At 25.1% G+C, this 16,216-nt stretch overlaps 4 protein-coding genes across 11 annotated transcripts; 3 read left to right on the top strand and 1 right to left on the bottom strand.

Annotated features, from left to right (window-relative positions):
• The first annotated feature begins 883 nt into the window (after nucleotides 1-883).
• LOC138182455 (uncharacterized) lies at nucleotides 884-6,257 on the top strand. Of its 2 annotated transcripts, none has more exons than XM_069118330.1 (6): nucleotides 884-1,095; nucleotides 1,169-1,301; nucleotides 1,355-1,478; nucleotides 1,558-1,675; nucleotides 1,889-1,973; nucleotides 6,137-6,257. In XM_069118330.1, exons 1-5 carry the CDS (start codon nucleotides 963-965, stop codon nucleotides 1,906-1,908), a joined length of 528 nt encoding a protein of 175 aa, XP_068974431.1. In that variant the 5' UTR covers nucleotides 884-962; the 3' UTR covers nucleotides 1,909-1,973; nucleotides 6,137-6,257. The 2 variants fall into 2 exon arrangements, with proteins under 2 accessions (XP_068974431.1, XP_068974430.1); XM_069118329.1 differs by lacking the exon at nucleotides 6,137-6,257 and adding an exon at nucleotides 2,324-2,451.
• Nucleotides 1,998-7,834, bottom strand: twy (fas-binding factor 1 twitchy). Of its 6 annotated transcripts, none has more exons than XM_069118325.1 (13): nucleotides 7,806-7,834; nucleotides 6,501-6,684; nucleotides 5,550-6,187; nucleotides 4,793-5,305; nucleotides 4,488-4,708; nucleotides 4,257-4,419; nucleotides 3,693-3,984; nucleotides 3,272-3,504; nucleotides 3,022-3,165; nucleotides 2,764-2,928; nucleotides 2,546-2,703; nucleotides 2,283-2,415; nucleotides 1,998-2,172 (listed from the first exon to the last, which is right to left on the bottom strand). In XM_069118325.1, exons 2-13 carry the CDS (start codon nucleotides 6,682-6,684, stop codon nucleotides 2,095-2,097), a joined length of 2,922 nt encoding a protein of 973 aa, XP_068974426.1. In that variant the 5' UTR covers nucleotides 7,806-7,834; the 3' UTR covers nucleotides 1,998-2,094. The 6 variants fall into 6 exon arrangements, with proteins under 6 accessions (XP_068974426.1, XP_068974424.1, XP_068974423.1 ...); XM_069118323.1 differs by lacking the exon at nucleotides 7,806-7,834 and adding an exon at nucleotides 7,547-7,798; XM_069118322.1 differs by lacking the exon at nucleotides 7,806-7,834 and adding an exon at nucleotides 7,316-7,339.
• Nucleotides 7,835-7,876: 42 nt separating this feature from the next.
• Atg3 (Autophagy-related protein 3) lies at nucleotides 7,877-10,736 on the top strand. The gene is made up of 6 exons (XM_069118328.1): nucleotides 7,877-8,120; nucleotides 8,884-9,072; nucleotides 9,406-9,678; nucleotides 9,815-9,964; nucleotides 10,077-10,204; nucleotides 10,293-10,736. The coding sequence occupies exons 1-6, from the start codon at nucleotides 8,049-8,051 to the stop codon at nucleotides 10,453-10,455; spliced, it is 975 nt and encodes a 324-aa protein (XP_068974429.1). The 5' UTR covers nucleotides 7,877-8,048; the 3' UTR covers nucleotides 10,456-10,736.
• Nucleotides 10,737-12,111: 1,375 nt separating this feature from the next.
• On the top strand, nucleotides 12,112-14,898 carry APC7 (anaphase-promoting complex subunit 7). Of its 2 annotated transcripts, XM_069118352.1 has the most exons (7): nucleotides 12,118-12,136; nucleotides 12,311-12,444; nucleotides 12,617-12,940; nucleotides 13,002-13,411; nucleotides 13,554-13,968; nucleotides 14,119-14,393; nucleotides 14,555-14,898. In XM_069118352.1, exons 2-7 carry the CDS (start codon nucleotides 12,376-12,378, stop codon nucleotides 14,775-14,777), a joined length of 1,716 nt encoding a protein of 571 aa, XP_068974453.1. In that variant the 5' UTR covers nucleotides 12,118-12,136; nucleotides 12,311-12,375; the 3' UTR covers nucleotides 14,778-14,898. The 2 variants fall into 2 exon arrangements, with proteins under 2 accessions (XP_068974452.1, XP_068974453.1); XM_069118351.1 differs by having other exon boundaries at nucleotides 12,112-12,444.
• Nucleotides 14,899-16,216: the final 1,318 nt, after the last annotated feature.

The raw sequence follows: 16,216 nt of genomic DNA, 5'->3' as shown, positions 1-16,216 counted from the left end.
AATTTTGTATATTTTTATTTTGTACATGTACAATTTTTCTCATACCGAGTATGCAGCGAAATACTTTCATCCCACTGATGTAGGGCATGATAAAAAATACTGTGTACAAAGATGTTCTGACAACGGCTGTAAACATGAAAATGTATTTCCAATGATTATGCAAATATTTCTTTGGATACAATAAAGATGGACAAGCATTAGTTTTATGACTAAATAAATGTATTGAGTGTGAGAGGCAAAATCTTGAGCATATATTAAAATAATAAATAACATAATTCAAGTGTTTATTTTGTTTTTGCAATTCTTTCTTACGTAGGTTTCCATCAATCTTTTAATTATAAAACTTTTGGCTTAAATCATTCCAAACTCATGGCACAGAACATGATTAGATATATTTTGTCCTTAACTTTTTAATGGTAAACGGAAAAATAGGTCATTCCATTTAAAAAATCATTACAATTAGTAGAATCTCAGAAAATATGGCATTGAAATGACTTTCACTCTAATTTCCCGCTTGAAATATAATAACTTTCTCTCAAAAGAATTCTTTGTATCGTGACAAATAAGAAAATAATTAAGAGTAGCAGAGTTAAATGGGATACTCTGTATATCTATATAGCAAAACATAATAGTGTCCAGTCTCTTAAATAAAATATGTTACAAATAAAATATTTTTGTTACATGATGTTATCTATATTATAAAAGTTAGGATAGAGACACCCAGAAAGAAAGAATTTTTATTGAATTTGATTGATTCGATGATTGAATGATATAATTGTATTTTGAATGTTCAAAAACTTCATAGGTACCAATCTATGTAAAAATAATTCCCTTAGTGAGTGTAGAAATACGTAATCATGGTCATATAAACCGCGATTTGTAGAAGTTGGTAATAAACAAGAATATATTTTTTAAAGTTATATCTTGTAGTTTGTTTTGTTTACTTCTTGAAGTGGTTTAAAATGGAAAATATTGAAAAAGTTATTAATCTTTTGCATAAAAGGAAAGTTGTTCGTGATGAACAATTCGCAAATGAAGAGAGAAAGCAAATTACAGAATACAGTAATTTGATGAATACATTGCAGACTATAAAAGGTCTTTATTTCTATTTTAAACAAAAAATTATTTTTAATAATTTTAGAATTAAAATTTAATATGTCTATTACAGATGAACGTAACGATTGCAAAGATAACATTATTAAACATCTTCAGTGTTTAACGATACACAAACATTCCACATATAAACTTATTCATAATTCAGAGAATATTCCAGGATTACCAGTTTCTCACAATTATCATCGGTATTATTATCTTTTTATTATTACAAATCATTTCCTAAATTTGATCTTTTTAGGCAAACAATAATGTTTTTATCTGAGGGGATTGATTTTATAAATAAATTACCAAATATATATACAAATCTAGATACCAATAACAAAGAAAGTACTATTAATTCTACAAATCTTCTTCATGATATTGTAGGTTTATTGCATGTTCATTATAGAGGAAAAAATGAAGATTTCAAACCCATAACATCTCATATATATTTTTTTGCAGACATCTTGTACAAATAGTGTAGGAAGTGAACTTTGTAATATAAAGTCTCTAATTACAGATGTAAAAACATTGCAAAAAAATACAGATATATTGCAGGAGTATTGTTTAGTTAATAATGGTAAGTTTTATGTGATTAGATGATAAAAAATGTAAAAAATATTTTTTGGTATCTTAGTTCTACTTTTCAATTAATTAAAAGTTATTACATATTGATTGCTTTGGTAGTTATAAATATTTAAATCATAATTAAGTTATTATCTAAATCATGATACTTGTACAAGATTTTTAAATTTATGAATAATTAAACTATTATGTAACTATCAATTTATAGATGGGGATATGGATATCTAAACAAATAATGTCTTACACTTTGAATGAGAAAAATACATTTTATCCTTACTCCTTACAGTAATAAGGTAATACTTTTAAATATTTGTATATAACTTTATTTTTAAGTATTAAAGATATTGGCTGCAAATATTAAAATCTTGTATAAATTATGATTTTAAAATCTTTATAAAATATTGATTCAAAGCTTTACATGTATTTATTAATAGATTTAAAGTCATCATCAATGTTTAATTTTAACATAATTAAATTTGGATCTACAATACTCTGCAACAAATAAATATTTTAGATAGTGCAATTAATAAGATACAATAAACTAAAATTTAATAAACTAGTAGTATACATTTATATATATACATGTATATATGTATATGTACCATTAATTCTGTAGTGATCTCAGATTTTGATTGTATTCCAGAGGAAGGTATTATCTCATTCTGAAAGTTATGTGAAACATCCCTTTCTGGTCTTTCGGTTTCATAAGCAGATAAGACTCCTTTAATTTTATCTCTGTAAAATAAATACACTTAGCAGCAACAAAGAGAACTTATAATATTTATCATTATAACAAAATAATGATAAATGTATAATTTTAAAAAAAGGAAGTACTCTTAATACACAAATATATAAATATTCTTACTTTGTAACATTATATCTTTCAGTTGCAACTTTTTTTTCTCTTTCCATCAATGCTTGAATTTGTATTTGTAGCTGATTAAATTTTTCTTTATTCTGATTTTCTAAATGTTTTGCATTTTTTAAAGCTTTTACTCCTTCTTCCTTTTTAGTTAAAGCAGACTATAAAATGTTTAAATTAATTTAAAGTAATGGAGAATTAAATGTTTTTAAAAATATTACCTGCGTAAGATATTCAAGTTCTTTGGCATGTAAAATGAGTAAATTTTCCTTATCTTGTAGAATTTGCTTATAAACATTAAGCTCATTAATTTTTTCTTGCCATTTTAATTTTTCTCGGCTAGCAGATGCATTTGCGTCCTGTGCAGTTTTAATAGCAGTTTCCAACTATAGTTGTGATTAAAATATGTGTAAAATTTTATATTTTATCTCACTTTTAATATAAAATTTGTGTATTTAATATTGTATAATTGCTTGTACCTCTACTTTAATAGTTTCACCACTATTACTTTTTAATTTGTTTAAAACTTCTAAGTGTGTTTTTTCAATTGCTATTACTTCTTTTTCTTCTGCAAGCAGTTTTAATTGTTTCTCTTGTTCTTTTACCCAGGCTTCCTTTAATGCCTACAATCATAATATAACTACATGTATACTGCTTGATATTTTCGAATATCACTTCTAAACAGCATAACATTAGTGATCTTAATTTTTTAATTTATTTCATCTATACCTGCATATAGTCTCGTTCCCACTTCATTTTTTCTTCGAATAATTCTTTTTCTCGCAAAAGATTTGTTGTTTTTTTCTGAAGTGTTTCTGTTGCTTGAGTATATAGTGTACTTTGTTTTTGAAGTTCAGTTATAAGTTGTGTAAGATGAGTGTCAAATTTCTCTGTTGTTTCTATAAATTTATTACGATGTTCTTCTAAGACACTATTTTGATATTTTAATTCATGTTTTTGAGCTATAAATATTAATAAAAAGATTACAAGTGATTCTTTTTTGACGAACACGTTTCTACAAAGTATAAAGCTAAATAAACAATTATAACATCATGTATCATTATTGTATTACTACAAGTATATTTATATTAAATGAGAAATGTATACTAAAATATTAAAAAATTTGAAACTTATCATTTATTAAATATACCTTTTATGTCATCTTCCTGTAATTTTAAAATGTTTGCTTCAGATTCCATTATTTCATTATGTTTAATTTCTAATCTATTTTTATTTTCTACCATACCCTCAATAATAACATTAGCTTTTTGTAATATATCCTCTATGTCAGTCTTCCGAGTTGTCATAGTTTCTATCATTTGAGCTTCTATTTGCTTAGCTTTAGATATACTTTCTATTATATTATAATATTCCCTTTGCAATAGTGTTACATTCTCAGAATGTAGTTTACAAAGTTCTTCTATGTGTTGAGCATGTTTGTTCTAATTAAGAAATATTAGATTGTAAAATTTGGCTTCATTTATATTAATAATTTCTAATATTTTCTAATAATTATTAATTATACTACATTTATAGAGAAACGAATTTTAAAATTTTATTATTCAAAATTATAAAATACTCAAATTAGTTAAAATAATAATTATTAATGTATTAATACCTATAATATAACAAAATAACACACATATTATTTATACATTAATATTATAAATGTACTTGTATTTACAGATATAATAAGTGGAATAAAACATTTAACCTTTAGATTATGAATTTCTTCTTTGCATTGATTTTCTAGTTGTAATTTTTCATCTCTTAACTTTTCAAATTTTGTTATATAATTTGTTTCTAAATATTCTATTTCCTGTTTAACTCTTTCTTCTGATTTTGTTATTGAATCCTTTAAAAATGAAATTTGTCTTCTAAAAATCAAATCATGTTACTTTACTTTAAAAACAGTTTACTGTAATATATAATGTAACAAACATACTCATAAAACTCTGCTTGAAATGATATTTCATTATTGTATTTTTCATCTATGGTAGATAATTTATTCTCTAATTTTGATTTTTCTCCCTCCAGTCTTTTTATTATATCTTTCATATCTTTTATTTCATTTACAAACTTCTTTTCATCTTCACATAAATCTGATTTGCAACTTGTATAAATTGATGTAGTACTTGATACTGATCCTGGCTGTGTCATCAAAACCTTAAGAAAGAAAAAATTGAAAGCTTCAAATTGCGCTTATTCTTTCACATGTAAATATTCAATATTATATTTCATATGTCTTACATGAATATATTGATTAATACGTTCTTGCTGCATTTTTATTTGTTTCTCCAATAGAAGTTGTTTTTCAAATTGTAGTTTTAGAAGAGCATTAAATTGTTCCTCTTGATTATGCATCATGGAATGTTGAGCACTTGATATTTTATTTAATTGTTCGTTTTGTTGAGAAAGTATTGCTGCTGTTCTTAATTCATGTTCTTGTTGTTGCATATTTACAAGTGCATTTTGTTGGTTTAATTGTGTACTATACAACAGTGTAAAATGTTCTGGAAAAATAGATGCATCTCCTAAATCATTTGCGCCAGAGGTTTTTAAATTTATTGTACTGTTTGCATCGTGAATTTCAACATTTTTTTTGGAAGCATCTATTTTATCAATTTCAGCTATTGCTTCCATTCTTATTTCTGATTTTTTATCTTCTAATTTTTTTGAACCACCTAACCATTCTGGTAAATCTTTTTCTGTTTTGGTATTTTGTATAATAGAATTCTTAGGTGGTACATTTCCATTTGATACCTTAAAAGTAAAAAATATATTTAATATTGTAAATACCATCAATATTGCTGTTAATACTCCTATTTAATGATTCTGAGTCTTTCCTTTAAATGTTTACTCATATCATATAAAATACATTCCTGTACTGTTCTCCTTACTTCATTATACATTTATTTTTTCTAAATATTTTTTATTTATATTTTTTATTTTAAATTTAATTATGCATATGTTTTCTTAAATACTATAAATAATTAAATATAATTACCAATTCAGGACTTTGATCCAGCAGTAGATCAGCTGATAGCAAACCAAGGGGATCATTCACGATTTTTGTATTTCTCCTACCTCTACGAGATTCTTTTGTAAAAGATCTAGTCGATACATTAGTAGTATCCAATTTTGATTCATGTATAATATTTGTAGACTGAGCCACAGTTTCTAATTCTATTTTCTTATTATCTTTAGGTATGATAGAATCCATAACATTTGATAAATTAGATTGATTTTCAAATAGATGTTCTCTTAAAGATGGTCTCCTTGTTTTATCTATTACATCAGATTTATCAATTAAGCTTGTTAAAATGTCCTCTTCATTTCGAGATACATTTTTCAACTTTTGTGTGTTTCTGTCTTTGATTGATTCATTTTGAGAAGCAAAATTATTTTCAGAAATTGAATAATCAGGTAGTTTCTGTGAAGACAACCGATTAGCTTCTGCTTGCTCAAAATGAAACCCCAGTTCATTATTTGATCTAATATTTGCAGATGTAACTGGATTTTTGATTTTGAAAAGATCTTCCATCAAGTTACTTTTGATATTGGATGTAAACAGATTTTTTTCTTCTTTTACAGAAATTTCTTCATCAGATAACAAATCAGTTAATAAATCATCCTCATTAGAATCTATATATCAACAAAATTTTTAAATAATTATTTACAAAATGAGTCATTTAAAGGAAATATTCATTCAGATCATAGTCACTAAGATATAATTACTCCACTGTACTTGGATTTAGATAAAAATAAATTACATTTATGTATATAAAATTGAAAAATTTGATTCTTCCCTTAAATAAAAATTTCAAAAGATTTGTATAGTCCAGAAAAGAATTCTAAATTTTTTAATGATAAAATTGTAATAAGTAAATAAGTAAAATAAGATAAAAGTATAAATCACTGGCTTATGTTTTATTCCTACTATAAATATAAAAAGCACCTTTAAATATAACTTTTTTTTTAATTTCTCCATCAGATTGTATATTAAAATCTTTGAGAACACTGTTGGAATTTGAGTTTTTAAACGTGTCATTAAATAATTTTATATCTAAACTGTCCATATCTTCTAATGCTTTCGTAATATCTTCTAAATTTGCATTTGAAGTTTCAGAGCGATCAACCATCTGTGTGAAATTACATAAAAATTAAATATAAATAGTTATTAACAACATCTCACAATAAAACAAAATAAAATATTATGATATAAAAATAGTAACACTTTCAAAAAATGTCAGTCAATTACTTAAGCTTTTTCGTTTTTTTCATTTATTTGTAGATCACTAATTTAGTTATTAAATTAGTTCAAAGTTAAACGATATGAAATGTGTGAGTCATTAGCCGTATTCGTCTCTTGAAATTATGTTATTGTGTTATTTAAATTGATTTACATTCAGATGAATGGTTTCTACGGATACATAGTAAAGATTAGCGAAAAATAAATATGTCATATTTTTCATATTGAATCGTTCGAAAAATTCATGGCGTTTTTGACAATCGACGCTTTCTATTGCATATCATATCTTAATAAGATTGGAATTCTCCAATAAAATTGGAGAACTATTTTATAAATTTTCATCAAATGATAAAATGTACAATCTGATGAATTGCGCGCTAAATGTAGTAGTTAAAGAAAAAAGAACGTAATTGGACAAAAAAGCAGATACTACTTTTGAATAAAACAACATTGAAACAATAAAAGATTCAACAGAATGTAATAAATCCTAGGTGGAATAATGAGTCCTAATTGTTACATACAATAAAGCATCGTCTGACTATCATTTATTCTGTTCTTCATAAAACAAGAAATTGCATACCTAACGAGCCTACAAAAATATACTTGAAGAAATATAATAATCATTTAATAAAACTAATTTTATGAAAATACATTATCCTTATATTACTCTTGAATTTTGCTACAAATTTTTTAAACAAATCAATATTCTATTTTTGAAAGATATATTTTTCAAAAATAACTTCCAAACTCACACACATACAATTAATAGTGTATATTAAAAATTTACATATATATTTCTTTTTAATGTAAGATAATAAAATTATTTAAAATTTGTGGTAAATCATTCAACAATTTAACTTGATTTATCAAGAAATTACTATACAGGTCTGAGGAATACACAACATAAAAGATATTTTTATGATATCGCACTTATGTGCATTATTGAATCCATACAAATATTCAAGATACTTTTATTAAATTTTTGTATACTATACAATTATTTATCAATACATTTACAACTTGCTGTCAGTCGTTTCTACACGCATGCTCATTTAGGTGTATCAAAAAGTGGGGAAATAGCATAAGATAGTAAGTAGGGGAACTTAATGGAAAGTGGAGATTTTTGGTACCGCATATATGACTCTTATGTTTGCCCTAATCGATAATACGTTGGAAACTGTTGATATCATACGAATGTTTGCTTTAAACAATTATTCTTTTTGAAATCTAAATTTCTTGTTCCACGAAATAGCGATGCAGAGTGTTATTAATTCTGTAAAAGGTACTGCGCTTGGTGTTGCCGAATACTTAACCCCTGTGTTAAAGGTATGCCTGTATATAAATATGATATCTTCAAAACAGATATCTTAAAAAAGTAATAAGTAAAAAATATATTACATAAAAGTTTTGTGTAATGAATATGTCATTATAATATACTATTTAATCGTTTGTTTACGTTATGTTGCTATATGTTTATGATATAATGTAATGAGTTTATTATATGTTTTTCATAATAAAACTTAAAAGTGGTAGATTTTTAAATAAACTCCTAAAATATATTTAATTTATTCTTTTATTATAATTATAAAATTGTGACATGAATATCTATAAGATTGTTATTTTCAACATAAAAATGTAGAGAAAGAAAACAATTATGTTTATTTATGATATTGTCAATACAATAATTATAAAATTATACTTTATATTATATAAATTTTCAATGTAATAAAAGAAGTATCAGATTAAAATAAACTGAATTTTTTAAAATATCTTTGTTGTGTATAGACCTTTGTTTTTATAGTGCTCTCAAGTCAACTTTATATATAGCTTTAAATATATATTATTGTGTCCTGATTTTATTTATTTATTATTACATTAAATACTTGTATCCGGTTCCTATCCTCTTAATAATAATTTCAATTAATTTACCAAATTTTTATTACATTTATAATATTTATTTTTTATTATACAATTCTTTATTTTTTCCAATTATGTTTCTTGTAACCTTTTGTTATCTCTGTTATTATAAAATATATATTATATAATTATAATAATTTTCGTTTGTATTAAATAACTTATACTATTAAAGGAAAGTAAATTTCGAGAAACTGGAGTATTAACACCGGAGGAGTTTGTGGCAGCAGGTGATCATTTGGTACATCATTGTCCAACATGGCAGTGGGCTACTGGCGATGAAGATAGAGTAAAATCTTATCTTCCTAAAACCAAACAATTTTTATTGACACGTAATGTTCCTTGTACTCGCAGATGTAAACAGGTATTATTGTCTTTGAAGAAATATAACATAATTAATATATCTTTCATTAATAATATATCTTTCAATAATTTCACACTTATATATTAGCTATTTTAAATTTGTATAGTATGTATATAATATTTAGATATGTATATAGTATTTATTAAAAATAATAAGAATTTGATGATTATTAATTTTCACTAGCTAAAATCTAACCACATGCAGATATGTTAACATTGTAACCTTCAAGTATCTCTTAAGATATTATATTATTTACTGAATATAAGAAAAAGATTTTAATTAATACTTACAAATTGATGTATTATAACTTTCTAATATTAGATCATATTCTAGATTGAATACAGCAAAGAACAAGAGTGTATTATAGAAGAAGATGATCCAGAAGGTGGTTGGGTTGACACACATCATTATGATTCGAGCCTTGGTGGAATTGAAGAAAGAGTAACCGAAATGACATTAGATGAAACACAACTTTCCCAGTCAATTGGTACAGAGGAAAATAATGGAGATAATAATGAGGATGATGATGATGATGATGATGATGATGGAGATGCTGCAGATATGGAAGCTTTTGAAGTCAGTGGAATGTTAGATGAACAGGATAAGGTATTTTAATTTTAGATAGTTATTATGTTATAATTAATGAATATTTATATTAGTTAAATTGTTCTATTACATTTCAACAATGTTTAATTTTTAAGACTTGAAACTATCACAATTTAATAAAATTTAAATTAAATAGTATGCAGCAAAAATTACAAAGAAACCAGCTAATGAGAAATGGGAATCATTTTCTGAAGGAGAAATTATTCATACACGTACATATGACTTATATATTACATATGATAAATATTATCAAACTCCTCGATTATGGCTTTCAGGATATGATGAGGTTTGTAGTCCATTTACCAAGAGTATATTTATGTATTTTATTTATATTGTAAAAATATTATATGTAGAATATAAAAAGATTTTAGTTCCTAATATAATCATTTTTATAAAAGAATCGTAAGCCTTTAACAGTAGAAGAAATGTATGAGGACGTTAGTCAGGATCATGCCAAAAAGACTGTTACAATGGAGGTACATCCTCATATCCCTGGACCGCTAATGGCTTCAGTTCACCCTTGCAGGTAATTTTATTTTAAGTAAATAAATTAACGATTATTCAAATTATTATTTCTATTAGCATAAGATTCTTACTGAAATAAAATTATGCAGACATGCTGAAGTAATGAAGAAGATTATTGAAACTGTAATGGAAGGTGGTCGTGAACTTGGAGTACATATGTATCTTATAATATTTCTCAAATTTGTGCAATCTGTAATTCCTACAATCGAATATGATTATACACAAAATTTTATGTTAAACGCCTCTGGTTAATAGCTTTACAAATTTTCATTTTACCTTAAGGATAAACGTGATTTTAGTTCTTAAGCGTAATATATAACAGAATTAAAAGCATTGTGAAGCATATAATAAATACATTTCAATTCAGAAAATTATAAGCTTGTATATGCACAAGACATTTCAATATAAAATCAAATTTTGCTGATCTTATGTATTACTTGCCAAAACTTGTACCGTTTTGTTTTGTTATTTTACCATTGTTATAAAAACAAAATAATTAGTATTTTCTAAAAGTTATAAACTATTTTAAATTATTCATGTATAAAGATCTTTTATTTAAAAAATAATATATGTATGAACATATATAAAGTTATATATCAATAGTAAAAAGTAGAACATATATATATGAAAGAACTGAATTCATAAATAAATTCGTATTTCATTAAGATTATTATTTACCCATTAAATATTTTTACTACATGAAATCTATCTGACAGATGGATTAAGGCAATTGTCAGTAACAGCAGTGATAGAAATGCTGTAATAATATGTATTACAAGCCCATATATGTATGTACTTATTATGTCTGTTTTATTTAAAGTTTTCATGAATTTAACATGTTTGAATACTTTTGAATAAAAAAACATCTTTAATAAAATGCAATATTTTTTTTAATATAATAGAATAGGAATGGATATTTGTTCATCTTTAACTATTCAGCATATACAGAATGGTCACCTAGGAGTCTAAGCTGGGATATTTTCGATACTGTTAATTATATCCAAAAATATTTAAGACAAAGTTGAATGGCATCAAGGGGAGCATATTCTGATGTTATTAGCTTTTCAGTAGGTAGTCGTGTAAAGGTCATGTGAAGATAAATTTTATTTTTTAAATGAAATAATATATTTTTATATATTTACATTAATCGATGCAGCTCGAGATTTTCTATAAAAAATTATTAGTTTACTTATGTTGGAATACTACTAGTTTGATAGATATTTTAACTTTGATTTTGTAAAACTTATCGTATGAAAGACTTTCGAAGATATCATCAGCCGCTATGATTTGAAGCTCCTTTCCCACTTTTTTGTCCAAGCGCGCGAGGTGACGAGACAAACCATTTTATCCCCATCATCGCGCACTTACATCAACTTTCATTTCTGTTCCTAGAAGACAGTTCGCTTGGTTCAATTCATTTCAAACTAAATGTATAATAAACTTTGAAATAGTATTAATTAATTATGTAGAGTTATTAATTATTATTGTTAATAAAAATATTAATATTAATATGATATATTATATAGCAGATTGTTTTTATTTCAATGATTTAGATATATTCATATATTAATTACGGAAAGAATTATTAATTGTTCAATCATATGTATATTTGTAGGAGAAAAATTGAAAATATATATATTTTGCAATAAAAATGGGAAATATATTATTCCTTTTCCAAATATTTTCTTATTTAGAACCACCATAGAAATATATGATATTTTTGTTAATATCAATTAATATCCAAATTTTTTTTTAAGAACTATATTTTATTTATTTTATTTTTAACTTTACAGTAAAAAAATAGCAAAGATGCTATTTAACATTATAATTTTTTATGTCATTATGTCCTATGTTCTAAATCGGTAATTGCATGGCAAATAATTCAAAATCTTTATATCAGAGGTTGTTGTTTCCGCTCAATTTTGAAATGGCGGTATTTGTACATTTTGTATTTAAATGTCAATTGCCAAATTGGGGATTTGTGAATAAAGACTTTACTTAAAAACACTTTTTACATATTTTATAACTTATCTATATTGAGTTTAATATGATATTACACTTAATATAGTATTGATTGTATTATCTTTCACAATTCCATTTCTTGTAGGTTAAGAAGTGTCTTTGGTGATAGATCTTCGGCTACTTTGTAATTTAAAGAATATTTTAGAGAAAATGTCGACTTTGTACGATCAAATAAAGCTCCTCTACGAGCAGTCCTTATATTCAAATGTTATTTCGCTTGTATGTAAATGTAATAAATGATTAAAGATATCTTTTTCTTGAAATTAAAAAATAAATTTTTGAATAAAATTGCACTTATTCGTAAAAAATGCAAATAATTAGTGTGTTTTATAATTTGTATGTGCTTTATAAAGTATCTTAATAAATTAATATAATTATCTCTATATTATAGGCAAATTTAGTGTTATCATTAAGTGAGCACAATTCAGATTTGTTGCCAATACATGGAAGATTCCACATTTACGTTTATTATGCGGATGCTCATTTTTACTTAGGAAAATATAAAAGAGCTGAAGCACTCTATAAAAAATCTTTGCAATTTCGTAAGTGTTTATTGAAATCTAAAGGTGCCACAAAGCCTCTAGAAGGACAAAAAGATCTACCAACTGATGTTGATATAAAATTTCAAATCCATTTATGTTTAATAAAATTAAAAAATCCTCAAGAAGCACTTCAAGTGCTGCAAAGCATTCCTGGTAAACAGAGAACTCCAAAGGTAATTTAAATAAATTTTAATTTTAATGTTTAATTATGTGTATATATGTTTTATCTTTAAGGTAAACATGGCACTTGCAAAAATGTTTCACGAGCAAGGAATGGAACGTTCTGCAATTACTACATATAAAGAAGTTTTAAGAGAATGTCCATTAGCCTTAGAAGCTGCAGAAGGTCTTCTTTCGCTTGGAGTAAAGGGAATTGAAGTAAATTCACTAATTGTAGGTTGTGCGTCCAGTTTGTCAAATTTAGACTGGTTGAATACATGGATCAAAGCTCATGCACATATACATAATAGAGAATATACTCATGCAGTATCAACATTGAGGTCTCTAGATAATGTTAGTCTATTAAGGGATAACTTCAATTTATTGACAACAATGGGAGAATGCTATTATTATGCTGGAGATGATAAAAATGCTTTATTATGCTTACGAAGAGCAAGAATTATAGAACCAGATATTATGAAAGGGTAATAAGATTTTTATGGGTATATACTGTCATAATTATAACTTATACAGTTATATTTTGTAACATTTTATAATTAATTAAATTAATTTAATAGGCTTATAATGTATAAAACACGTACTTTTTGAATTTCTGTTTGCGTTTAGGGTTGATGTTTATGCTGCAGTATTATATAAAACACATAGTGTTAAGGAACTTGAAAGACTGATTCCAATAATAACAGCAAGTAATGAGTGCAGTGGAGAAGTATATGTTGCCATGGCATATTCTCTTTATGCTACCAGAAAGCTTGGTAGAGCAAATACATTTACAGCACAAGCCTTAAATTTAAATCCAAATGATATAGAAGCAACAATTCTTCGAGGAAACATTTTAATAGAACAGAAGAAATACCAAGATGCATTATTCTTCTTTAGGCACGCAGTACAATTGAAACCTTATCGTTATGAACCACATAAGGGTTTGGTAGATTGTCTTGTAGGAATGCATAGATTGCGGGAAGCTATCAATATCGCCAGTGGATCTTGTAAACAACTTGGACACACTACAAGAGTTCTCACGGTAGTTATATCAATTAATTGTGATAGTTTATTTTTTAATAGTATATACAATTTGAAATTATAAGCAATGCCTTACTTAATTTAATGCATATTAAACTAGGCATATACGTTTTAAGAATATTAATTATAAATAAAAAGTAATATTTTATAGCTTTATGCATCTGTACTCATGAAAGATCCAGTTTCTGTTGGAAAGGCAAAGAATCTTTTGGAAAAGGCATTACTTCAAGATGAAGTTTATCTACCTGCTGTGTATCTATTAGCTGAAATATATGAACAAGAAATGAATTTGGAAGCTGCAATTGCATTACTTGAAAGACAGGTAGAAATACAAACAGCATGTAAATTACATCAGATGCTTGGAGATTTATGGGCAAGAGTTCACAATGAAGAGAAAGCTCTGGATCATTATGCAATTGCTTTAAAGTAGGTTTTTTCAATTTATTCATTTGTTATTAATAGATATAAATATTAATAAAATGTATTTAAATTTATCAGAAATCATGTATAGTATAATGTCTAACACATGTTTCCGTTTGAAAATTTATAGTATAGTAAATATAAACTAACATAATGTTCTAAATTAGTCTAGATCCAAACAATAGAAGAGCTTTGGAAGGTATGCACAGACTAGACAACTCTTCAAATAAACTGGATACAGCTTATTACATGACTGTGGGTGAAGAACAAACAGACACAACCTATGATGTTGGTGATGGTTTACCGGATACTGACAATGATGAAGCACCTGATGAAAGTGAGACTGAAGCTGTATGGTCAGATATGGATCTTGAAGCAAATAGCCAATAACAAAAAAAATCTTGTTATAAGATTAAATAGATTCAATATAATTAAGTTAGAACTGTAATTACATGTATTAAATTTTCTTACTTTACTTCTTTGTAAATAAGATCATTTGTCTTATTACTTACGTGTAATGTTCTCAATTATTTACTTATAAATTGTCAGAATATTTACTACCATTTTCTGAGTAATTGAAAATGTGGAAAAATATTATTTTTATTACAAGAATTTTATATACAAATTATTCTTTAAATCATGTCTTTAAGGACTAGTGCTACTATTTTCATAACTTCTATTCATCTCATATGAATAAGAAATTTTTTATCAAAAATATATCAATTTCTTTTTTACAGATATTTTATTTGTTACTTCTTAAATCTATTTTTTTAAAGTTCTGAGTAACAACAGTATATATTTAACAAAAATTTGTTACACCATACGGAAAACAAATATGTAAAAGAGATATAGGACGAAAAATTGAAAAAATGTTCTTTCTATAATCTTGTTATGACAGTGTTAAAAATGACGTATAAATAATTATGTCTAAATATGTTGTAATATTTCAAAATTTATATTATTTAACATAGTATCACTTATTAATTCAAATTATATGTATAATATATATTCGATTTATTTATTTAATAATAATATATATTTGATCATCTGCAACAACTGTTGTCCGTTTTAGAACTAAAAACATTAACAGTAAATAAACTAAAAAATGTATATACGAAAATTTAGTAGATTTGAATATACTATCTACAATGTTACCCATTTACTAAACATGTAAATGAAAACGAATCATTGGATAGATGATTAGAAGGCTATATTTTAAATAATAATGGGATTTTGAACTTTTAAGATTTAAATACTATTTCAGGGGAATGAAAACTGTAAATAAAGGAGCAAAAATTAAGTACAAATCAAAATAATTTTCCTCTGATGTACAAAAGGCAGTGATAAGAGCAGTAACCAGCCAATTACAATTTTAAAATACATTTTTCTTGAACTGTAATTCTTTAAAATAGTGTATACTGTAACTGCAAAGTGATTTGTTTAATTAATTTTAGGTTGAGTATAAACATTTATAACATTTCGTAACACATCATAGAGGATTCTTACAATTTTTTAATTGCATTTACTATTTATTTACAAAAATAACCAATTGGCAAAATTGAATTAAGCTATTAATTTATCGTTTTTAAATAAGACACGCAATATTGTAAAATAGCTTCATAACGTGAAAACTAATAGTATATACTAGGAACCGAGATCTTTTTTTTAATGTTTTAGATCAGTGTTACAGAATTTTTAAATAAGCGATCAACAGTGTCAGTGACAATATACATACATATGAAATAAAAATTTATGACCATATAAATGCGATATATGCTAATATTTATTTTTTGTTTTAACACTTCTCAGGAAGTATCATAAATATAAAT

Source organism: Bombus flavifrons, chromosome 8 (assembly GCF_040668555.2).
Source record: "Bombus flavifrons isolate JBK064 chromosome 8, iyBomFlav1_principal, whole genome shotgun sequence".
Taxonomy (NCBI): domain Eukaryota; kingdom Metazoa; phylum Arthropoda; class Insecta; order Hymenoptera; family Apidae; genus Bombus; species Bombus flavifrons.
The sequence above is the reverse complement of the archived record's forward strand: the minus strand, read 5'-3'. Positions and strand labels throughout refer to the sequence as shown.